Raw genomic sequence first — 26011 nt, 5'->3', positions numbered from 1 at the left:
TCGTGTTTGCTCACCGAAACTTGTCCCTACAGCAACAATAAAGTTTTTGTTAGCACTAGGTAAGTGCCACAGTATCGGTATCGGCCTAAAATTGAATATCGGTGTCGGCATCGGCAGCATTTTGGTGCTCTCTCATAGCTAGTTAACACATCCGTGCTTTCTCACCAAGGTAGGGTGGTCTTAGGCAGTAAAATGTCAACATTCTCTCGTGTGTGTGTGTGTGTGTGTGTGTGTGTGTGTGTGTCTGTGTGTGTGTGTGTGTGTGTGTGTGTGTGTGTGTGTGTGTGTGTGTGTGTAAAAGCACACACGTCACAGTTCACCTGAAACTCCGAACAGTAACATCCTCACCACCCATCATGTCTACATTTTATTGGTCATCCTGTTCTGCCCCGTCCTTTGTAAAATGGCCAAACCATCTCCAATATGACAGTTTTCTGAACACTATACATGCTGCTCAAAGAGCGTTTATCCCATATAAAGAAATTAGATCAAATAGAAATGACCCAAAATGGATGAATAATAGGCTCAAATATCTACTAGGGCATAAGAAAGGAATTTATAGGCGTATCAAAAGAGGTGAGGGTCATCTTATGAATCAGTATATTGACATTAAGAGGGACATTAAAAAGGGGATAAGAAAAGCTAAAAGGGACTATGAAATTAAAGTTGCTAGGGATTCTAAAACTAACCCAAAAAGTTTTTTCCAGGTCTATAGAACAAAAGTTAGAGATAAGATAGGTCCCCTTAAAAATAACTATGGGCACCTTACTGACAATGAGAATGAAATGTGCTTGATTTTAAATAATTATTTTCTCTCAGTTTTTACACAGGAAGACACTAACAATATTCCAGTAATTAATTTTTACAGTGGGCTAGAAGAAGATAAATTATGTAACATCACAGTCACTAGTGAGATGGTTGTGAGGCAGATAGACAGACTGAAGCAAAATAAGTCGCCGGGTCCTGATGAGGTTTTTTCAAGGGTTCTTAAGGAATGCAAAATGGAACTCTGTGAACCATTAACTAATATTTTTAATTTATCTCTTCAAACAGGTGTAGTGTCTGATATGTGGAAGATGGCTAATGTAACTCCTATTTTTAAAACAGGGGACAAGTCGTTACCGTCAAATTACCGCCCAATAAGCCTGACCTCAATTGTAGGCAAATTACTAGAGTCAATTATAGCTGAGATTATAAGAAGCCATCTCGATAAGCATAGCTTGATTAATGATACTCAGCATGGATTCACAAGAGGCCGGTCTTGTCTATCTAATTTATTAACTTTCTTCAGTAAAGCTTTTGAGGCTGTTGACCACAATAAAGAATTTGATATTATTTACTTAGATTTTAGTAAGGCTTTTGATAGAGTTCCGCACCATAGACTGTTAAAGAAAGTGGCAGCCCATGGCATTGGGGGAAAAGTGCTCTCGTGGATCGAGTCATGGCTCACTGACAGGAAGCAGAGAGTGTCCATAAATGGGGTTAAATCCGAGTGGGGATCTGTAACAAGTGGCGTTCCACAGGGATCAGTCTTGGGCCCGTTGTTGTTTATAATATATATCAATGATCTTGATGAGGGAATTACTAGTGATATGAGCAAATTCGCCGATGACACAAAGATAGGTAGGATAATTGATTCAAACGTAGATGTTAGGGAACTTCAGGAGGACTTAAACAAACTCTATTCTTGGTCAGAAAAGTGGCAGATGCAGTTCAATGTAGATAAGTGCAAGGTTCTGAAGCTTGGGAGTGCCCATAACCCTAGTACTTATAAATTAAATGATGTAGAACTTAGCCATACAGATTGCGAAAAGGACTTGGGGGTTATGGTGAGCAGCAACCTTAAACCAAGACAGCAATGCCTAAGCGTACGTAATAAGGCAAATAGATTACTGGGATTTATATCAAGAAGTGTAAGCAACAGAAGTCCAGAGGTCATACTGCAGCTTTATACATCATTAGTAAGGCCTCACCTTGATTATGCAGCTCAGTTCTGGTCTCCGTATTACAAAATGGACATAAATTCGTTAGAAAACATTCAGCGTAGGATGACTAAATTAATACATAGCATCAGAAATCTTCCTTATGAAGAAAGATTGAAGACTCTTAAGTTACATTCACTTGTTAGACGAAGAATGAGGGGAGACCTGATCGAAGTGTATAAGTGGAAGATAGGTATTAATAAAGGGGATATTAATAAGGTCTTGAGGATGTCTCTCCAAGAGAGAACCCGCAGTAATGGATTTAAATTAGATAAGTTTAGATTTAGAAAGGACATAGGAAAGTATTGGTTTGGAAATAGGGTAGTTGATGAGTGGAACAGTCTACCTAGTTGGGTTATTGAGGCTAGGACTTTGGGTAGTTTCAAATCTAGGTTGGATAAGTACATGAGTGGGAAGGGTTGGATTTGAGTGGGACTTTCACATCAGAGCTTATTTCTTGGGTAGCATTGAAAATTGGGTTGGGTAAATGTTTTGTTAGTGGGATGAATTGTAAAGGACCTGCCTAGTATGGGCCAGCAGGCCTCCTGCAGTGTTCCTCCTTTCTTATGTTCTTATGTTCTTATGTTCATAGCATCACAGAGTCTTCTAATTTCTTTACTTCATATTCTCTCAGAGTGAGCTTAGTATTTGCAAAGCTGTGTGGAGTCAGCCTATGTGAGGACTGGATGACCTTTGTCTCAGATGACTTTGTTGGCGTCTTACGTTGTATCTAGTATTAGACTAGATGATATCTGCAAGGTGTGTGTGTGCGCGCGCGCGCGCGCACACACATACGAGGTGTGGAATTGTGGTGTGATAGCTGCCACTTGCACGTCGCTAACGCGACGGTCTGGAGTTTTGAGACTTTCTGATCGCGGGATCTATACCCGCCCGTGGTATGGTTTGTTTGCACCTTGATGCTTGTTTGAGTATCCTTTATATGATTAGTCCAGTGTTGTGTTGATTACCCTACATTTGGCATAGAGGTTGATACACCTGGCGATGGGATATTACTTCTCTTGTGTTTTACCACAGTGTGACTTCTTGTTCATGCAAACTGTAAATATATTTGTACGTAAAGTTTATTCAGTAAATATAGGCGCATTTTGCACTTCTTGTTTGACTAAATTCCTAAATTGGTGAATAGAAGGATTTTCTTATACAAGCGTGAGATGTTTGTTGACAACGAGGTGGTGTGGCAGCAGAGACCAGCGTCTCTCAGTATAGCCGGAACATCGCGTGATATTACTCTGTAAAAACAAGATCACACCAGGATTACTAATTTTTTTATGTTTTATATCAAGCCAAACATACCTGAGAGTCTTCTATTAATATTTTAGATTATTTTATACAAAATGCTAAATTTTAAAATAAAAAAATCGTATATTTGGGCTAAGGTTAGTCAAAGCTATTTGGGTTTGTCCTAACATTTCCTGTCTCAATATATGTTTCAATAAGTCGCGGAACAGGTGGAGCTCGAACCCAGGGCAAGTGAGTACTAACACTGACTGGCCAATGCGTTAACACACTGGCCAGTGAGTTTTAGGATTCACTTTCCATGGGTTCAAACCCCCCACCCGTTCCCTGGCTTCTTTACAATCGTGTTATTACGATTTCGTGAGAAATGTTTTAAGTTTTTGTCTCGAGCTGGTGAAGGGCTCTTAATGCAAGGATTATTAAAGGTCCTCTTCCCGTCTCCGTATCAAACCTTCCCCAGGCACTGTATGACTCCTACGGGTTTATTACTTCCCATGGATATAATAATTGTTTGACCGATATAATTCTCTACAAATAAGAGTACAGCGTGTATGGTGGTAGTTTTGAGGGTTAAGAATTGTGTCGAGTCTTGGAGATAACTAGAAACATGGGATATCACAGTTGAGGGACACACTGTCCATGACGTTGTCTTTTTCTAAACCAAGTTTATATCATATCGGATAACATCTTCACTTGTAATTGTGAATGATAGTTTCCGGTATGTCGTCATCTTGTTATACACAACTGTTTGTTTGCACTGGTCAAGTTAAGATAAGATTTCGTTCGGATTTTTAACCCCGGAGGGTTAGCCACCCAGGATAACCCAAGAAAGTCAGTGCGTCATCGAGGACTGTCTAACTTATTTCCATTGGGGTCCTTAATCTTGTCCCCCAGGATGCGACCCACACCAGTCGACTGACACCCAGGTACCTATTTGCTGCTAGGTGAACAGGACAACAGGTGTAAGGAAACGTGTCGAAATGTTTCCACCCGCCGGGAATCGAACCCGGGCCCTCCGTGTGTGAAGCGGAAGCTTTAGCCACCAGGCCACCGGGCCTCATACTGATCATTTCAATGATTCCTGGTCTCTCATACATACTCTCAAAAACTATGAACACTGTGATAATTGTATACAATACCGACAAGTATTGTATACCATTAGGTACCTAGTTGGACGAATCTTATTGAAGCTAGCTGGCCCAGTGGCTAACGCGACGGTCTGAAGTTTCGAGGCACTTTGATCGCGGGTTCTAATCCCACCCGTGGTATGGTTTACCATTAATTAACTTTATTCCGAAATGTTTCGCCTACACAGTAGGCTTCTTCAGTCAAATGCAGAACAGCAGGTGCAGTACTGAAATGAAACCGATGTAATCAGCCCATCAACCTTGGAGAAATAGTATTTGATGAAGTGTAGATGATGTCCTCTGTTCCACACATCGCGTATCTACTAGTTATGAGTAAGAGGGAGGGGGTTGGATTCCAGAAAGACCTACCCTCTTACTTCCACTAGTGAATCCCGTCCCCTGCAACGTCTTCGAGATCTTCCACCTCACCTTCCACAGTATTTAAGACTCCATTCTCATGCTTCAGTTTCGTATCGTTCCAGACCATGGAGCTGAACTCCTCCTCAGGCTGAGGGACTGACCACCTTAAATACTATTTATCCAAGGTTGATGGACTGATTACATAATTTCACTACTACACCTGCTGCCTCTCTATTTAACTGAAGAAGCCTACTGTGTAGGCGAAACGTTCTTTAGTAGAGTACAGAGGCGGGAGCAGAAGCAGTGAAGATGTAAAGACGATGTAATCAGTGTATCACCCTTCACGGGTAATACAATGATTACATCGTCTTGACATCTCTACTGCCTCTGTTAGGTAAGACACATATGCAACAGTTAGGTTGTTTCATACTATGGAACAATGCTCTTCTCCAGACTGAGGGACTGACCACCTCAAAACTTTAAGGGTGATGGACTGATTACATCGTCTTCAAGTATCTTCTGCTTCTATCAACTTTTCTGTACTCGACTGAAGAAGCCTACTGTGTAGGCGAAACGTTTCGAAATAAAGATACCTAACTGTTGCATATGTGTCTTACCTAACAATCTGTCGGTATTTTATACCATTGTAATGTTCTACTGCCTCTGTTCTCTACTGAAGAAACCCAACGCATATGCGAAACGTTTCGTAATAAAGTTACCAAACTGTGAGTAGTATTTACCTCCACCTCTCACGGTACACCACTTGCTACCTTCAAATAAATATATACTTTACAATGAGCCACGGTAGGATGACAGCTCTTAGTCTGTAAAATTGATTTTTGTGTAAAAATATATTCCTCGTGTCCCTGTGGCTCTGTATTAGTTGCCATATACAGTGTATCTCCTGGCTCCCTTTCCTCTAGTATAAAACAACCTTCCATACCCACTCTTTGTAATCGTTTCAGCATTATTTTTATATCATAATCATGAATCCATTATCTTCCTCTCATAGGATTGTTAGGTTAAGTTCCTTAAGTCTCCTTGTAGTCATCACTCTTTGCTATGGTTCCTCCCTTATCACATAATTTTAATTTTTAGTTTCTTTTTTAATGTTTGGTCAAATGGAAGTTTTATGATATCTCCACAAACTATAAGTTGGACCTAATGTAAGTTGTGTATATTGCTCTAAAGTAATTGTACAGGCTCTTCAAAACATGTATTAGGTTAGCAAGTAATACAGATGATGATGTACGTTTGATATGTACTGCTGGTGATATGCTCGGTGAGATGCCTACTCTCAGATCTTTTTCCTTGTACCCGAGTCAGCCAGATTATTGACCTGCCTTTTCACGCCATCCTTTATTATATGTACGTGCACTTGCTAGGATTGAATTCAAACATTACTGAGCATGTCAGTCTGTCACTTAGGAGTCAGTCTTTTGCCGTTGTTTTCCCTAGTAGTTACTTTTAGCTAATCATTTATGTATATCAAGACTAGCAGGGGTCCAAGCACACTAGTTATCCAGCTGACACTGAACAAGAAGCAATTAGGCTAATAAATAGGTCAATAAAATCACCGAGAAGTAAAAAAAAAGCCATATTTAGAAGTTCTCGATTTGTAATTAACGTTTCGTTGAATAAGTGACTAACTGTGCTCGATTTATTAATATTTCGTTGAATACACGATATCGTATGTAATTGTTATTATTATCATTATAAAATATGGCATAAGCTGAAATAATTCAATTCTTCTTGACTTCCATAATGTTGGAAGCGTGTCGAGCAGTAATTAAATCGTGACAATAATCCTTTTTTACGGGCGGAAGCCCCTTCGAAAGGAGGGGGTACCTTGAATGCTGGTCAAGGGCTCTTGATCCAGGCAATGGGAAGCATCTTCAATGTGGTTCAAACCTGTGCAGCTTTGGAAATTGTATGGCTTCCTTATTAATATGCAATAATAGTAATGATAGGACCGCCAGTGTACCAGGGTAAGGTAATACCCGACCACTGGCGAGTAATTCATAAGAACCATCAATAATCTTCTGCAACGCACAACAATATTGTCAGCAACTTGACCGTTGAATATTTTTCTACGTGTATGTTGAGGGGTGAACTAGACTGAAGTATGAAGGATGAACTAGACTGAAGTATGAAGGGTGGACTAGGCTGAAGTATGAAGGATGAACTAGACTGAAGACATTGTTGAAAAGTGAACTAGGCTGAAGTATGAAGGATGGACTAGGCTGAAGTATGAAGGATGGACTAGGCTGAAGTATGAAGGATGAACTAGGCTGAAGTATGAAGGATGGACTAGGCTGAAGTATGAAGGATGGACTAGGCTGAAGTATGAAGGATGGACTAGGCTGAAGTATGAAGGATGGACTAGGCTGAAGTATGAAGGATGAACTAGACTGAAGACATTGTTGAAAAGTGAACTAGGCTGAAGTATGAAGGATGGACTAGGCTGAAGTATGAAGGGTGGACTAGGCTGAAGTATGAAGGGTGGACTAGACTGAAGTATGAAGGGTGAACTAGGCTGAAGGATGAACTAGGCTGAAGTATGAAGGATGAACTAGGCTGAAGTATGAAGGATGGACTAGGCTGAAGTATGAAGGGTGGACTAGACTGAAGACATTGTTGAAAAGTGAACTAGGCTGAAGTATGAAGGATGGACTAGGCTGAAGTATGAAGGATGGACTAGGCTGAAGTATGAAGGGTGGACTAGGCTGAAGTATGAAGGGTGGACTAGACTGAAGTATGAAGGGTGGACTAGACTGAAGTATGAAGGATGGACTAGGCTGAAGTATGAAGGGTGGACTAGGCTGAAGTATGAAGGGTGGACTAGACTGAAGTATGAAGGGTGGACTAGACTGAAGACATTGTTGAAAAGTGAACTAGGCTGAAGTATGAAGGATGGACTAGGCTGAAGTATGAAGGATGAACTAGACTGAAGACATTGTTGAAAAGTGAACTAGGCTGAAGTATGAAGGATGGACTAGGCTGAAGTATGAAGGATGGACTAGGCTGAAGTATGAAGGGTGGACTAGGCTGAAGTATGAAGGGTGGACTAGGCTGAAGTATGAAGGATGGACTAGGCTGAAGTATGAAGGGTGGACTAGGCTGAAGTATGAAGGGTGGACTAGACTGAAGACATTGTTGAAAAGTGAACTAGGCTGAAGTATGAAGGATGAACTAGGCTGAAGTATGAAGGATGAACTAGGCTGAAGTATGAAGGATGGACTAGGCTGAAGTATGAAGGGTGGACTAGGCTGATGAAGGGTGGACTAGGCTGAAGTATGAACGATGGACTAGGCTGAAGTATGAAGGGTGGACTAGGCTGAAGTATGAAGGGTGGACTAGACTGAAGACATTGTTGAAAAGTGAACTAGGCTGAAGTATGAAGGATGGACTAGGCTGAAGTATGAAGGATGGACTAGGCTGAAGTATGAAGGATGGACTAGGCTGAAGATTGAAGGGTGGACTAGGCTGAAGTATGAAGGGTGGACTAGGCTGAAGTATGAAGGGTGGACTAGGCTGAAGTATGAAGGGTGGACTAGGCTGAAGTATGAAGGGTGGACTAGGCTGAAGTATGAAGGATGGACTAGGCTGAAGTATGAAGGGTGGACTAGGCTGAAGTATGAAGGGTGGACTAGGCTGAAGTATGAAGGGTGGACTAGACTGAAGTATGAAGGGTTGACTAGACTGAAGACATTGTTGAAAAGTGAACTAGGCTGAAGTATGAAGGATGGACTAGGCTGAAGTGTGAAGGGTGGACTAGGCTGAAGTATGAAGGATGGACTAGGCTGAAGTATGAAGGGTGGACTAGGCTGAAGTATGAAGGATGGACTAGGCTGAAGTATGAAGGGTGGACTAGGCTGAAGTATGAAGGGTGGACTAGGCTGAAGTATGAAGGATGGACTAGGCTGAAGTATGAAGGATGGACTAGGCTGAAGTATGAAGGATGGACTAGGCTGAAGTATGAAGGATGGACTAGGCTGAAGTATGAAGGATGGACTAGGCTGAAGTATGAAGGATGGACTAGGCTGAAGTATGAAGGGTGGACTAGGCTGAAGTATGAAGGATGGACTAGGCTGAAGTATGAAGGATGGACTAGACTGAAGACATTATTGAAAAGTGAACTAGGCTGAAGTATGAAGGATGGACTAGGCTGAACTGTGAAGGGTGAACTAGGCTGAAGTATGAAGAGTGGACTAGGCTGAAGTATGAAGGGTGGACTAGGCTGAAGTATGAAGGGTGGACTAGGCTGAAGTATGAAGGGTGGACTAGGCTGAAGTATGAAGGGTGGACTAGGCTGAAGTATGAAGGGTGGACTAGGCTGAAGTATGAAGGGTGAACTAGGCTGAAGTATGAAGGATGGACTAGGTTGAAGTATGAAGGATGGACTAGGTTGAAGTATGAAGGATGGACTAGGTTGAAGTATGAAGGATGGACTAGGCTGAAGATTGAAGGGTGGACTAGGCTGAAGTATGAAGGGTGGACTAGGCTGAAGTATGAAGGGTGGACTTGGCTGAAGTATGAAGGGTGGACTAGGCTGAAGTATGAAGGGTGGACTAGGCTGAAGTATGAAGGATGGACTAGGCTGAAGTATGAAGGGTGGACTAGGCTGAAGTATGAAGGGTGGACTAGACTGAAGTATGAAGGGTTGACTAGACTGAAGACATTGTTGAAAAGTGAACTAGGCTGAAGTATGAAGGATGGACTAGGCTGAAGTATGAAGGATGGACTAGGCTGAAGTGTGAAGGGTGGACTAGGCTGAAGTATGAAGGATGGACTAGGCTGAAGTATGAAGGGTGGACTAGGCTGAAGTATGAAGGATGGACTAGGCTGAAGTATGAAGGGTGGACTAGGCTGAAGTATGAAGGGTGGACTAGGCTGAAGTATGAAGGATGGACTAGGCTGAAGTATGAAGGATGGACTAGGCTGAAGTATGAAGGATGGACTAGGCTGAAGTATGAAGGATGGACTAGGCTGAAGTATGAAGGATGGACTAGGCTGAAGTATGAAGGATGGACTAGGCTGAAGTATGAAGGATGGACTAGACTGAAGACATTATTGAAAAGTGAACTAGGCTGAAGTATGAAGGATGGACTAGGCTGAACTGTGAAGGGTGAACTAGGCTGAAGTATGAAGAGTGGACTAGGCTGAAGTATGAAGGGTGGACTAGGCTGAAGTATGAAGGGTGGACTAGGCTGAAGTATGAAGGGTGGACTAGGCTGAAGTATGAAGGGTGGACTAGGCTGAAGTATGAAGGGTGGACTAGGCTGAAGTATGAAGGGTGAACTAGGCTGAAGTATGAAGGATGGACTAGGTTGAAGTATGAAGGATGGACTAGGTTGAAGTATGAAGGATGGACTAGGTTGAAGTATGAAGGATGGACTAGGCTGAAGTATGAAGGGTGGACTAGGCTGAAGTATGAAGGGTGGACTAGGCTGAAGTATGAAGGGTGAACTAGGCTGAAGTATGAAGGGTGAACTAGGCTGAAGTATGAAGGGTGAACTAGGCTGAAGTATGAAGGGTGAACTAGACTGAAGTATGAAGGGTGGACTAAGCTGAAGTATGAAGGGTGAACTAGGCTGAAGTATGAAGGGTGAACTAGGCTGAAGTATGAAGGGTGGACTAGGCTGAAGTATGAAGGGTGGACTAGGCTGAAGTATGAAGGGTGGACTAGGCTGAAGTATGAAGGGTGGACTAGGCTGAAGTATGAAGGGTGGACTAGGCTGAAGTATGAAGGGTGGACTAGGCTGAAGTATGAAGGGTGGACTAGGCTGAAGTATGAAGGGTGGACTAGGCTGAAGTATGAAGGATGGACTAGGCTGAAGTATGAAGGATGGACTAGGCTGAAGTATGAAGGATGGACTAGGCTGAAGTATGAAGGGTGGACTAGGCTGAAGTATGGACTAGGCTGAAGTATGTAGGGTGAACTACGCTGAAGTATGAAGGGTGAACTAGGCAGAAGTATGAAGGGTGAACTAGGCTGAAGTATGAAGGGTGAACTAGGCTGAAGTATGAAGGGTGAACTAAGCTGAAGTATGAAGGGTGAACTAGGCTGAAGTATGAAGGGTGAACTAGGCTGAAGTATGAAGGATGGACTAGGCTGAAGTATGAAGGGTGGACTAGGCTGAAGTATGAAGGGTGGACTAGGCTGAAGTATGAAGGGTGGACTAGGCTGAAGTATGAAGGGTGGACTAGGCTGAAGTATGAAGGGTGGACTAGGCTGAAGTATGAACTGTGGACTAGGCTGAAGTATGAAGGGTGGACTAGGCTGAAGTATGAAGGATGGACTAGGCTGAAGTATGAAGGATGAACTAGGCTGAAGTATGAAGGGTGGACTAGGCTGAAGTATGAAGGATGGACTAGGCTGAAGTATGAAGGATGGACTAGGCTGAAGTATAAAGGATGAACTAGGCTGAAGTATGAAGGGTGGACTAGGCTGAAGTGTGAAGGATGGACTAGGCTGAAGTATGAAGGGTGAACTAGGCTGAAGTATGAAGGGTGGACTAGGCTGAAGTATGAAGGATGGACTAGGCTGAAGTATGAAGGATGAACTAGGCTGAAGTATGAAGGGTGGACTAGGCTGAAGTATGAAGGGTGGACTCGGCTGAAATATGAAGGATGAACTAGGCTGAAGTATGAAGGATGAACTAGGCTGAAGTATAAAGGATGAACTAGGCTGAAGTATGAAGGATGGACTAGGCTGAAGTATAAAGGATGAACTAGGCTGAAGTATGAAGGGTGGACTAGGCTGAAGTGTGAAGGATGGACTAGGCTGAAGTATGAAGGGTGAACTAGGCTGAAGTATGAAGGGTGGACTAGGCTGAAGTATAAAGGATGAACTAGGCTGAAGTATGAAGGGTGGACTAGGCTGAAGTGTGAAGGATGGACTAGGCTGAAGTATGAAGGATGAACTAGGCTGAAATATGAAGGATGAACTAGGCTGAATTATGAAGGATGGACTAGGCTGAAGTATAAAGGATGAACTAGGCTGAAGTATGAAGGGTGGACTAGGCTGAAGTGTGAAGGATGGACTAGGCTGAAGTATGAAGGATGAACTAGGCTGAAATATGAAGGATGAACTAGGCTGAAGTATGAAGGATGGACTAGGCTGAAGTATAAAGGATGAACTAGGCTGAAGTATGAAGGGTGGACTAGGCTGAAGTGTGAAGGATGGACTAGGCTGAAGTATGAAGGGTGAACTAGGCTGAAGTATGAAGGGTGGACTAGGCTGAAGTATGAAGGGTGGACTCGGCTGAAATATGAAGGATGAACTAGGCTGAATTAGTTAAAGGGTAAACTGGGCTAAAGTATTTTCATAATGGTTCAGCTGATTGAACTGTTACATACATATAAAGTGACGATCATTGGTAAACTACTATGTTCCCTTTCTGAAAGTTGCAGGAGTCTCGTTAAGATAAGTAATGATACACCGAATGTTTAACACTGTCGAGTACATACACCATATGTACTCCACCAGGTGTATATTTGCATATGTACTCCGCCAATAGGTGTAGTTGATGAGTAAGACATGTGCAACATCTGGCTATCTTTTAGAGACGTTTCGCTTGTTTAGCAGCCCTTATCAGTTTAATAAATTGATAAAATCTGCTGAACAGGAGATACTTTGTTCACTAAAGATAGTCAGGTGTTGCACGTCTTATTCATCAAGTTGTCGGTACTGTATCTTTGATCTAATGATGCACTCAGTTTACTTTAATGTATGTTTTTGACGGGATATACATGTGAAATATGTACTTTATGACCCTCGTGCAACCAATAGGTTTTAAATCTAAGAATCTTAGAGACCCGCCATGGCGTCGATGTTGTGAAGTTTGGCTGCTGTTTATTGTACTTTATCTCTGTATTCTTCCTCTAACCTCCTTCCCCTCCCCGTCAACTCGATCGACCACTCTTCCTTGCAAAGTGACGAAATCAATGTAGCTTAAGGTCCAGTAGTCCTTGCATAGTGACGTTACCGAAGTACTGACCATGTTTGATAGGTTTGGACAGTTCCACTCACTAAACCTAGCCCGAGGCCCAAAATTCAGTGTGCCAGCTGTCCAGACGCCTACGTAACCACCACTATCTGGCTAATCTGGCACTTTGAAGAGGCAGTGGCGCAGATTTCCCAATGAACACCTTTACATTTGTTCCAGCAATATTTCTCATATTTCTTGGTAATAGGTTGAAGAGTCCTGGACCAGGGTTATGACCAGTGTGTTCTAATTGTGCCAATTTCACTTGGTATAAAACCATACCCCCGGCCGGGATTGAACCCGCGGTCATAGAGTCTCAAAACTCCAGCCCGTCGCGCTAGCCACTAGACCAGCTAGCCACAATAAGATTCATCCAACTAGGTATATTTCTACACCATAGGAAAGTTAGCACAGGCACCTCTGTGACCACAAATGCAAGTTTTTACAGACGAATCTCCAGCTAGCGTGGCCGTGACGAACTCTAGCTCAAGTCCCTTCACTGCCGTCAACATGACTTAAGAAATCGTAATGACACGATTGCAAATAAACCATACCCCCGGCCGGGATTGAACCCGCGGTCATAGTCTCAAAACTCCAGCCCGTCGCGCTAGCCACTAGACCAGCTAGCTAGTTTTGAGACTCTATGACCGCGGGTTCAATCCCGGCCGGGGGGTATGGTTTATTTGCAATCGTGTCATTACGATTTCTTAAGTCATGTTGACGGCAGTGAAGGGACTTGAGCTAGAGTTCGTCACGGCCACGCTAGCTGGAGATTCGTCTGTAAAAACTTGCATTTGTGGTCACAGAGGTGCCTGTGCTAACTTTCCTATGGTGTAGAAATATACCTAGTTGGATGAATCTTATTGTGGCTAGCTGGTCTAGTGGCTAGCGCGACGGGCTGGAGTTTTGAGACTCTATGACCGCGGGTTCAATCCCGGCCGGGGGTATGGTTTATTTGCAATCGTGTCATTACGATTTCTTAAGTCACTTGGTATATTCTACATTTAATTTTGTATCACTCTCCTTAGTAAGTTTTAACGATGTGCAAATTGGTAGCCATAACCCCTCGAGTATTTTCCATGTATATATGATCAGGAATCTGTTTCTCTATTTCAAAGACCATATTCCAAGAGATTTCAGACATTCCAGTAGTTTGATTCTTTGCGGGCAGTAAGTGTATATTTTCCAGCTTTAGTGTAGCAATGTCGGCTACAATGAGGGTGTGTGTATTGAGTGTATTTTTGCTTGAATACAACGTGTAAGCCAAGAGATAAGAATTACCAGTAACGCAAGGGTCATTCCATACTTTGGTAGACATTAGCACCCTTGTCGACCCGCTGATCTTATCACTACGATATATTTGCCGAGTCATACTGGGGGAAAAGACAGGCATTGGAACGGAGTTTTATAAGTATTTTATATATGTATGTATGCTTGCTCACTCAGCCACCGGAGGCAGTATGTACACAGAGGTGTACATCTCTGTACATACACTGACAGTTCTCTTTGATCCCTAATTTAAGGATTAACGTATTCTTGGCTGATATTAACCAGTTTTCTCAAAGGCCGCATCCTTTTTCCCCATTATATTTGCTGTTACCCACACCTATCACTTCATCGAATTAGGCTACGGCAGTGGCTAATTCGTTACATGTAGTTAAATTACATATATTTAAATTAATGCAAACCTAACGTAACTTAAGCAAGTTTAAATTAACCTAAGGAGGACGGAGTTCTCTCTGGTGCTGCTGGTCTTTCTCCTCGAGTGAGGTCTGCAGCCTCATTATCTCCAAATCTGCACCGAGTTCCTCAGGTTACACTCTTGCCCCTTTCTCAGTTTTCATAACCTTGTATTTGCTGAGTTTGATCTCAAGTAGCGACTCGTCAGAGTAATCTTGCATTTCCTCTTGGTCCATTTGTAGCATTGTCCTCATCGGATTTTATTCTCCTTATTAATTTTATATCATCAGGAAACTGATACATCGGTACGTCGTTCCCATATAACGATACTTACGGGACTTTTTTTTTTCTCTCTCTCTCTCTCTCTCTCTCTCTCTCTCTCTCTCTCTCTCTCTCTCTCTCTCTCTCTCTCTCTCTCTCTCTCTCTCTCTCTCTCTCTCTCTCTCTCTCTCTCTCTCTCGCTCTCTCTCGCTCTCTCTCTCTCGCTCTCCATGCTAGCATCTTTTCTAGGACAATTAAACTTCGTCTCTGCTTTGTTACTCATGCTTGCTCCACGAGGTTTTGTCCTAGTCTCTTGCGGGGCACAATATCAAATGATTTATTGAAGAAATATACAATCCACCCATCCCTTACTTTCCTGCCTGACTTCTCTTACTTTGTCATAGATCTTTAGAAGGTTTGTGAAACAAGATTTGCCATCTCCAAACCTGTGCTCTTAACTGATTTTGAACCTACTTTCCAAGTGCTCCGCGACTCTTTTTACATATCTTCTCCGTTAGTGTGAATAGTAGCATGTCAGGGTTATTAATGAGTTTCAACGCCTTCGATGTGTAGAGGGGGGGGGGGGTCTGGTCTGAGGGAAGTTAGTTTAAGGAAGGTTTGTCTGGCAACAGGACAAGTGTTTCCTTACGCGGGTCTTAGTCACATGATGATCCACAGCTGGAGCTTCTGGTCATCTGAACGAGGCCTTCCGCTGGCTTACCGGTCCACCCCTTATAAATTATGGTTAGGACTCATTGTTCCTAGCTCTTACTATAATAAGGGAGGTATCATTGATTACCGGATTTATTCTGCCCCGGGAATGTTTTAGCCAGAGCGTTCCCTGTGTAAACATGTCACTTCTGGGTTAACAAATGTCTCTGCAGTGGATGACTGTCATAGTGTAGCGGCCGTGACAGTAGCTGGACAATGAAAGGAGCTGTGTTGTGATGGTGCAGTGACCGTGACTATGCAGTAACTATTGCAGTGTCAGCATAAGAAATCTATTATTTTAATATATATTAAATGGTATAGTTTGCTGCTGTTGGAAATTATATTATATATTATTATTATTATTATTATTATTATATTATTGCTTTAATAATATTATTATTATAGGGAAGCGCTAAATTCGAAAGGGGTGACATAGCTCCTGGGGAAAGAGAGGTTAATTTTAACAAGAACCTGTCACTTTCATGAATGCTCTTAGCTTGAGTGCTGCTAGATAGGTCATAGCGAGAGTCAGTAGAGCCGTCGACGCTAACAATTTTGGCAGCTGAAGGGGGTCGAAATATACGGATCAGTCAATCTCCTGAGTTTTTGGGTTATTATTGAGCATTAACAAGTGTTCATTATATTTTAGTTATTTATGTATAACAGATGGGAGTGATAGGAATAGAGTAGTCACACTCCAGAATAGAAAGTTTAATATTTTTACTTTTAATCTTTTGTTTCTACTAGACAATGGGTCTTTTCACATGTACATAGAACTTGCACATACAATTTACCCTCAAATAAGACTCAGCGAGTTGTTGTTTGTAAATGTGAGTGGGAAAAAATGTCATTCAATATACATAGAACGTGAAAATGCCTTCTCATGGTATGCGCTAATCAGTTTTGAACGCTTTTTTTTCAAGTACATTTACAAATAATATCGCGCAGTATAGAGCCTTAATATAAGTTTTACTTAGAATATGATCGAGATGGGCTAGTAGAAAAACCACGGAACGGGTGGGGTTTGAACCCATGCAAGCGGTAGCGGTGGTTTGTTTACAGTCGTGTTATTGATGATTTATCGAGTCATGAGCCAGTAGGCCTACTACAGTGCTTCTCTCTTATGAGAACCGAAGAATCTAGTGTACATGCTCATGCTGGGGAGAGGGAAGTGAAGGGAAGACTTATCCAACACTTTACTCGTAGATGTGCGACACACAACCTCCTGAACATATTTCCCCCTGACTATAATGCTCCCCTGATGTATCCCCTTCGCTCACGATATATTGAAAACTTACGACAGTGTTCCCTCTTTGTCTTTGAAATAGTATTACATAACCTGCAGCAGAAGTAGATGAAAAGGATAATGAAGGAAAAAGAAAAGACGAAGGAAAAAGAAGGAAACAAGAATGAATAGGCAAAAGAAAAAGGAACAGGAAGGAAACGAAGGGTGTAGGAGGGTAAAGAATGTATGGAGGAAATAAATGATAAAGGAAGGAGGAGAGTGGTAAATAAGCAGAGGAAACGAGCATGGTGAAGGATGCCAACACGAGGAGATTGACGCCATTGTCAACACTGTTCAACAGATTGAAGATATTACAATCTGTCCTCTCGATGGAGGCACCTCAAGGCAAGTGAAGGGCTCTTGATCCGAGGAATTGGAGCTACCAACCACTTTGATCAAACCTGATCGCCTCTCCCCAGGCTCTGCATGACTCCCTATGGGTATAGTGTTTTCACGTGATATAAATTATTATTAATTTTTCTTATTAACATATCGGCCGTCTCTCACCAAGGCAGGGTGGGCCGAAAAAGAAAAACTTTAATCATTCACTCCGTCACTGTCTTGCCAGAGGCTTGCTTACACTACAGTTATAAAACCAACATTAACACCCATCCTTCAGAGTGCAGACATTGTACTTCCCATCTCCAGGACTCGAGTCCAGCTTGACGGTTTCCCTGAATCCCTTCCAACATCACGTAAGAACCATTTGTCTCCATTCGCTCCTACCTAACACACTCGCGTATAATTGCTGGAAGTCCAAGACTCTCGCACACAAAACCTCCTTTACCCCCTCCCTCCAACCTTTCCTAGGCCGACCCCTACCCTGCCTTCCCTCCATTACAGATTTATACACTCGAAATCATTCTATTTATTTCCATCCTCTTTACATGTCCGAACCACCTCAACCCCTCCTCAGCTCTCTGGATAATAGTTTTGGTAATCCTGCACCTCTTCCTAATTTCCAAACTATAAATTCAGCATTATATTCACACCACACATTGCTCTCAGACACAACATTTCCACTGCCTTCTGCCTTCTTGTTGCACCACTCGCCACCCATGCTTCACACCCATATAAGAAAGAGCATTGATATAACTATACTTTCATACCTTTCCCTCTTTGCTTCGATGGACAAAGTTCTTTATCTCCAGACTCCTCATTGCACCACTCGCCTTTTTCCCCTCGTCAATTCTATGATTCCCCTCATCTTTCATAGACCCATCTACTGACACGTCCACTCCTAAGTATCTGAATACATTCACCTCCTCCATAATCTCTCCCTCCAATCTGAAATCCAATCTTTTGTTACCTAATTTTTTTTTGTTATCCTCATCACCTTACTCTTTCCTATATATTCACTTTTAATTTTCTTCTTTACATATCCTACCAAACTCATCCACCAACCTCTGCAACTTCTCTTCAAAATCTCCCAAAAGCACAGTGTCTATCAGCAAAGAGCAACTGTGACAACTCCCACTTTGTATTAGCTGCTTTATCTTTTAACCCCCAGACCTCTTGCCAACACCCAAGCATTCACTTCTCTTACAACCCCATCTATAAATATATTGATCAACCATGGTGATGTCACACATCCTTGTCTAAGGCCTACTTTTACTGGGAAATAATCTCCCTCCCTCCTACATACCTTAACCTGAGCCTCACTATCCTCGTAAAAACTCTTCAGTGCTTTCAATAACCTACCTCTTATTCCATACATTTGCAACATTTGCCACATTAGTTGTCAATAATATATCCTATATGTGTCACAGGCTAGGTTAGATTTGTTAGGAAACAGGACAAGTGTTTCCTGATGCGGGTCTTAGTCATATGATGACCTGCAGCTGGAACATTTGGTCATCTGACCGAGGCCTTCCATTGGCTTACCCGTCCACCCTTTTAAAAAGGTTTGCAAATGATCTGATGTAGGTAACAGCTCTTAGCTTGTAAATAAAGTTGGGAGTCCTTAACCTTACCTTGTAAAACCCCTGTGTAAAAGAGAGAGAGAGAGAATTTCAAAATGGGCTGAATGAACAAAGTAGTCTACAGATGAATGGCTAAATGGTATTGTTTATAAGGCACATTTGACTGTGTTTTCCAGCATTGACAATCCTCTTCTCGCCTCTGCTCCCCCTCCCGGGAATATCACTATCCCCACAAACATCATAGCAATGTGTTGCATTATTGTTCTAATTATAGTGTTTTACATTTGTTTGAACAGGAAGAGACACGTTACCTTGAGGCTGAGGTTCGTCGCCTTGAAGATATGTTGGCCACCTCGCGAGCAGAGCGTGACACTGTCTCCATACGTTACACTGCCCTGTCCGACCATGTAAGTCATACCATATATCACTACACCTTTATTGATCTCCTATCAGGGTTTAGCCTCTTCGCTTGAATTTTGTTTGTAAGCTATTACTCAAGGAGAGAGTGTAGTAATTTATTTACCCATATTGTGGAAAGGAAGGAAGGGGGTGATGAGGTGGGTGGGTGTGTATAATGCTAACCTGTCCACAGGCCAGTACAGTATTAACAGTTTACCTTTCTCTGAGAAAACTTCCCCTCAGTCTACTTGTTGTTGCTTATGCAACATTGCATAGCTCCTGATGATGCACAGAGATGTGTAGAAGATCTTGACCTAAAGATTTCCATCTACCCATGGCTTGTCTCACTTTAAGATATCCTGTCTGTGATTATAGTGTGTGTGTGTGTGTGTGTGTGTGTGTGTGTGTGTGTGTGTGTGTGTATACACACTCACACTCATCTGAAAACTCAGATAAAATCTTATGGATGTTAGGAAGTGCTTCTTCAGCCTTAGAGGTGTTGGGAAGTAAAACATTGCAGAGAGTGAAGTAGCAGAGGCAGGATCCATACATAGCTTTAAAAAGAGGTAGGATAGTGGACCCATTAGAGACCAGTGAATAGGTGGGGGCCATGAGCTATGACTCAACCCCTACAATCACATACAGATGAGCACATACTACATATACACATACTGCATATGAGAAAAAGAGAATGAATGAGAGGGGAAGAGGGAAGATATTTTGGAATAAACACTAAACTCTAAGAACAGGCAAGGAATTTTTACTGAAGAATTTGCAGGTTGCGGACGAGTGGCAAGAGTACCAGAAGAGACTTGAGTATTTCCACGAGGTTCACCGCAAGCAGACAACACTCATAGATCGCCTAGCTAACAAGGTACATACTGTGTGCCTCAGTTACAATTATCCTCTCTCCTTCTGTTGTAGTAATAGTTAACAATCATTTTAAATCATTTTCTGATGCTATTTTTATCTTGCACTCTAAGGATAAAGTAAATTAAATTCTTTATTAAGTCTATGTAGGTAGGATTCAAAATCTGCATAGTGTAAATCTAGTGCTTTGCTGGTTAAATTAATTTTGTGGTTGACGGATTTGGCTTCTAGATTTCTTGACTTTCATTACTGGGCAAGAAATAGTAGTCTATCTTGTTATACTGTACAACTTAGTAACTGGATGTCAATTAGTAAACTATAAGGAAAAAAAATTGTCTGATTAACAAAGAAATCGAAGCCTTAGTTTAACCACTGGTTGATGTAGTGTGTTAGACTTAAACTTGACAGTATCCTCAGTTATATTATGCAGATTAAATTTGTAGACACAGGAATCTAATTTGTTTGTGATATGTTTAATTTTTATTTCAATAAGTAATGAAATCAGTGTTTGGGAAGTATTTTGTATGCTCTCTTTTAGAATTATGCTTTGTGTATTTTTAATTTTTATTTGAATTTATGTACTGTATAGCATAAATTACCTTTATAATCACACAAAACTCTCCTGTTATGCTTGGGTAATTTGTTGCGTGAATAATTTTGAAACTAAGAATTATGTTTCTGACTAATCTGGAAAAACCTCACTCAGGTGCGAGAGTACCGTGGTCGCTGCCGGGAGTTAGAGAACAGAGCTACAGAGGTCAGCAGGTTTCGAGAAAGCACAGAGCGGGAAATTGAAACTCTCAACCTTGCCCTCACCACAGCAGAAGAAAGGTTGAGAGCGTCCGAGGCCCAGCACACCTTTGACTTAGAAACTGCATTAGTCAAGCTTGAAGATGAGCAAGGGAGGTATGTTATGCCACATGATGCAAGAGAGTAGTGTGGTTACTTTTTTTATACATGAATTTAAAAATGTATACCAAGGAGGTATACCATCTTTTAGGAGTGAAGAAGAGGAGGATGTAAGTGTGGGGGAGGTGCGTGAGGCATTACGTAGAATGAAAGGGGGTAAAGCAGCTGGAACTGACGGGATCATGACAGAAATGTTAAAAGCAGGGGGGGATATAGTGTTGGAGTGGTTGGTATTTTTGTTTAATAAATGTATGAAAGAGGGGAAGGTACCTAGGGATTGGCAGAGAGCATGTATAGTCCCTTTATATAAAGGGAAGGGGGACAAAAGAGACTGTAAAAATTATAGAGGAATTAGTTTACTGAGTATACCAGGAAAAGTGTACGGTAGGGTTATCATTGAAAGAATTAGAGGTAAGACAGAATGTAGGATTGCGGATGAGCAAGAAGGTTTCAGAGTGGGTAGGGGATGTGTAGATCAGGTGTTTACATTGAAGCATATATGTGAACAGTATCTAGATAAAGGTAGGGAAGTTGTTATTGCATTTATGGATTTAGAAAAGGCATATGGTAGAGTGGATAGGAGAGCAATGTGGTAGATGTTGCAGGTACATGGAATAGGTGGTAAGTTACTAAATGCTGTAAAGAGTTTTTATGAGAGCAGTGAGGCTCAGGTTAGGGTGTGTAGAAGAGAGGGAGACTACTTCCCGGTAAAAGTAGGTCTTAGACAGGGATGTGTAATGTCACCATGGTTGTTTAATATATTTATAGATGGGGTTGTAAAAGAAGTAAATGCTAGGGTGTTCAGGAGAGGGGTGGGATTAAATTATGGGGAATCAAATATAAAATGGGAAGTGACAGTTACTTTTTGCTGATGATACTGTCCTTATGGGTGATTCTAAAGAAAAATTGCAGAGGTTAGTGGACGAATTTGGGAGTGTGTAAAGGTAGAAAGTTGAAAGTGAATATAGAAAAGAGTAAGGTGATGAGGGTATCAAATGATTTTAGATAAAGAAAAATTGGATATCAAATTGGGGAAGAGGAGTATGGAAGAAGTGAATGTTTTCAGATACTTGGGAATTGACGTGTCGGCAGATAGATTTATGAAGAGGGAGAAAAGGGGAGTGGTGCGTTGAGGTATATGTGGAGACAAAGAATGTTATCTATGGAGTCAAAGAAGGGAATGTATAAAGGTATAGGGGTACCAACACTCTTATATGGGTGTGAAGCTTGGGTTGTAAATGCTGCAGCGAGGAGGCAGTTGGAAGCAGTGGAGATGTCCTGTCTAAGGGCAATGTGTGGTGTAAATATTATTCGGAGTGTGGAAATTAGGAGAAGGTGTGGAGTTAATAAAAGTATTAGTCAGAGGGCTGAAGAAGGGTTGTTGAGGTGGTTTGGTCATTTAGAGAGAATGGATCAAAGTAGAATATGGAGAGCGTATAAATCTGTAGGGCAAGGAAGGCGGGGTAGGGGTCATCCTCGAAAGGGTTGGAGGGAGGGGGTAAAGGAGGTTGTGTGGGTGAGGGGCTTGGATTTCCAGCAAGCGTGCGTGAGCGTGTTATATAGGAGTGAATGGAGACGAATGGTATTTGGGACCTGACGAGCTGTTGGAGTGTGAGCAGGGTAATATTTAATGAAGGGATTCAGGGACACCGGTTATTTTATATAGCCGGACTCGAGTCCTGGAAATGGGAAGTACACTGCCTGCACTTTAAAGGAGGGGTTTTGGGATATTGGCAGTTTGGAGGGATATGTTGTGTACCTTTATACGTATATACTTCTAAACTGTTGTATTCTAAGCACCTCTGCAAAAACAGTGATTGTGTGAGTGAGGTGAAAGTGTTGAATGATGAAAGTATTTTCTTTTTGGGGATTATTTTTCTTTTTGTGTCACCCTGCCTCGGTGGGAGACGGCCGATTTGTTAAAAAAAAAAAATAGAACTGATAACATAGCAGTGAATTACTCATAAAACATTTAATATTATCCTTTGTTACTATTGACCTACAAAGTAGGCACAAATTTAGCCCTTCCCTCTAACCGTGCCAGAGATGACCACCTTAACTTCTACCCCAGACTTATACACCCTCTATCATCTTATCCCTCTCCATCCTCTGTATTATCAAAGTACCTCAACAACCCCTCGCATAGGCCAGTAGGCCTGTTGCAATGTTTCTTCTTTCTTATGTTCTAAACCTCTCGGTTATACCCTTAATGACTCCACTTTGTCTTAATTTTTATGCTCCGAATTCTTTGCATAATATTCATACCATGCATTGCCCTCAAATATGGCATCTCGACTGGCTCTATCCTCTTTAGTTGGCATATTCATAAGAAAAGGTACTAAAACATCCAGTTGGCACACACACATATGGTATACACTTGCCATGTATATTTTATAGTCATGGAGGTTTACTTTCCTCGAGGTCCCATGAAAGTGGAAACAGTGATTAAAAGTAAATAATGTCTGCATAACAAATTTTGTTTCAGATTTAGGTTTATTTAATGTTTCAAAAACCAAATCTATATAATGTATCACTCTAATATGGTTTATACTGATATTCATGAATGTAGCCTGAAATATGGGCACTTCCAGAAAACTTGTGGATAATCCAGTTTGTGGTTTGTGGGTATAGGAGTAAATTCTTGGGTAGCTTTGGGAAGGGATGGTTTTCATGAGGACCTGCCTTGTATGGACCAGTAGGCCTTCTGCAGTGTTCCTACATTCTTATGTTCTTATAAATGAAACCCACAAATAAAGAAATTCAGGAATTCAAAGGAATGTCTGTATTCTCAGACTGCATTAACTAAGGTTATTTTCTTGAATATTGTTATACAGGTGTTCCTCGACTTTTGATGAAGGTTACGTTCCGATGAAGTCATCGTAAGTTGAAAATTGATATGATATGCTAAATAAATAAGTAAATAAATAAGTGTCACTGATAAGTAAATAAACAAATAATTACTGTAACTAAATGCCAGTACTGGAAAGTAAATAAATGAATACAAGTTAGGGACTTGATGCCTTTATACTGGGTACTTATCTTAAGTTTCATCTCCAAAATAAGTGCTTTTGCACCATTGTAAAGTCAAATCATTGTAACTCGAGGAGCGCCTATATTTTACTGTTAATATTGCCATTTTTTAAAATTAAGAGTTTTTTTTTTTACCAAATTTGTTTTGTTTTAATTAATTTTCCTTTTTTTTTTTAACATTACCAGTACAATTACTTCATTTTTTTCAGTTTATATTTTGTATAGAATTTTCATATCTTTCCTGTAGGTGTGAATCTCTTGGGGCTCAAGTGAGCAACTTACAGGAACAGCTGGCCAAGCTGGGCTCAACTGTTGCAGAGTTGACTGATGAAAGAGACAAATCCCAGCTTGCTCTCAAGCGCTTGACAGATGAAGTCAAGGTTAAAGAGGAGCAATGGGTAATTGAATCTCAGGTAAGTTTTTAATATTGTTTAATTTTTATTTGAAGTACCGTATTTTATGCCATATAAGGCGCAATTTTCTCCCCACAGAAAGTCTTGGAAAATCAGCTAGTGCCTTGTATGCTCAAGGTCAGGGTCAAGGGTGGGCTTTGGGTTACCCTTCAGCAGTTCTTTACTAATGTTACGTTCCAACTGCTTGGACACATTGTCTTATGTGCTCGTGTGCCTTATATGCCGGAAAATGCAGTAAGTTATGTACTACTTGTATACTACACTACACAAAATTTTAAGCTGTATGTAGCAGTTTTATTTTGTACTTTTATTTATGTATATATGTTTTTGTAGTTACTAATAATACCACTTCATACTTTTATTTTTTTTTTTGTGATATTATCCAACATCAGTACTCTACTGGGAGCTCACCTATAATATGTCACACTTCAATCACACTGATATTCATCTTTCTGGACTTGGTGAATTCTGTACATGCACTCTGTGCTTTGTAATAACCTCCTTTACCTCTGATTGCCAGGTGTTGTTCACTTTCTATAAGTGAGATTTTTTGCCTGGTGGTTAAAGCTCTCCTTTCGTACGACTAGGGACTGGGTTCGATTCCCAGCCAGGGTAGAAATATTGGGCATGTTTCTTTACACCTGTTGTCTATGTTCACCCATCAATGAAATGGGTACCTGGGTACCCTATATGCTTTGCTCCAACAAGGGTTGGCTTTCCTTCCACCTAATAAGTTTTTCTTGCTAGCCTCACCATTCTGGTTGATATTCGGGTGCTCCTACACTGTCCTGCTTCTGCATTATGAGTGGAATCTTCACCCAGCAACACAACCCTGGTCACTTGTTTTTCCCAGATCATTGTGTGCTATTGCAGGAGCTACTGGGGCCTTTCTCTGCATGCCTTCATAGCTCCCTCAAGTAAGGCTGTTGTTTTCAGTTTCTTTCATAGGCAGTGTGGGAACCAGCAAACATTGTTGTAGGGTTGACAAGCTTGGCCAATGGCCAGGCTCTGGGAGTAGAAGAACTCTTGAAACTCATCGAAGGTAGATTAGAAGTATAAAGGGGAGGAAGGTTGCTCCATCCTTTCATCTAGTGATTCCTCCAGGGAGGCCCTTCACAAATGTGGATCTCTCTCTGGGCTGTCACATGGTTCTAGCTTGGGCCCCACAGGTACTGCTATGTTCACACCTGCACCACTCGCTTCAGAAAAATTAGTAAATTACACATGCCATATGGCCTTTGCAAAGTTTTTGTACTGATTGTTCATTCTTGCTCCGAGTCCAATGCTGGTATTTCTAGTCCTTAAATATTCTTGGAAGAATTTCCTCCCTGTCCAAGACTGGTTTGTCTCTTTAAGTGTCAGTGGGCAGTTCTCCCTGCTAAAACATTTGAACATCTGAACCTCTCAGTATGTGATTATGCATGTGCACTAACATGCTGTTGCTTGCTTTGATGCTTTGTGTATGGTTGCAGTGATATTCTAGCAATGCAGGATGTTGTTGCTTTGGTGTACTTTGTTCTTGTGTGAATTTTGCTCAAGACTGAGTTTGGAGAGCAGCTTGTGCACCATTTCAGCAGAATCACTAGTACTTTACTCTTAGGGTTCATTATATCCAGGATATACCTGCATAGATTCCACCTCATCAACAGTTGCTTCTTTGTTCTTGGTTATGGGTAAAACAATTCCAATTTGGTCTCCCAAGACCCTCAATATAAAACTGCAAACAGGCAAAAGATCATGGTGATCAGAGGCGATTGGAGGTCATTATTGAGCTAGTGTATGCACTGACTTCACTAGGTCCAGAGAGTTCAGTA

At 41.5% G+C, this 26011-nt stretch overlaps 1 protein-coding gene across 6 annotated transcripts in view; it reads left to right on the top strand.

Annotated features, from left to right (window-relative positions):
• The window catches only part of LOC128704241 (rootletin), a 504072-nt gene that overhangs the window by 163295 nt on the left and 314766 nt on the right, over positions 1–26011 (top strand). For all 6 annotated transcript variants that reach the window (XM_070102946.1, XM_070102947.1, XM_070102942.1 and 3 more), the window contains exons 5-8: positions 18873–18983; positions 19754–19849; positions 20552–20751; positions 24032–24197. In XM_070102946.1, the coding sequence (XP_069959047.1) occupies positions 18873–18983; positions 19754–19849; positions 20552–20751; positions 24032–24197 (573 nt within the window). The remainder of the gene's footprint in view (positions 1–18872; positions 18984–19753; positions 19850–20551; positions 20752–24031; positions 24198–26011) is intronic.

The sequence above is a fragment of the Cherax quadricarinatus genome, chromosome 84, assembly GCF_038502225.1.
Source record: "Cherax quadricarinatus isolate ZL_2023a chromosome 84, ASM3850222v1, whole genome shotgun sequence".
In the NCBI taxonomy this organism is placed as follows: domain Eukaryota; kingdom Metazoa; phylum Arthropoda; class Malacostraca; order Decapoda; family Parastacidae; genus Cherax; species Cherax quadricarinatus.
Note: the sequence above shows the minus strand (reverse complement) of the source record. Positions and strands in the feature narration are given on the sequence as shown.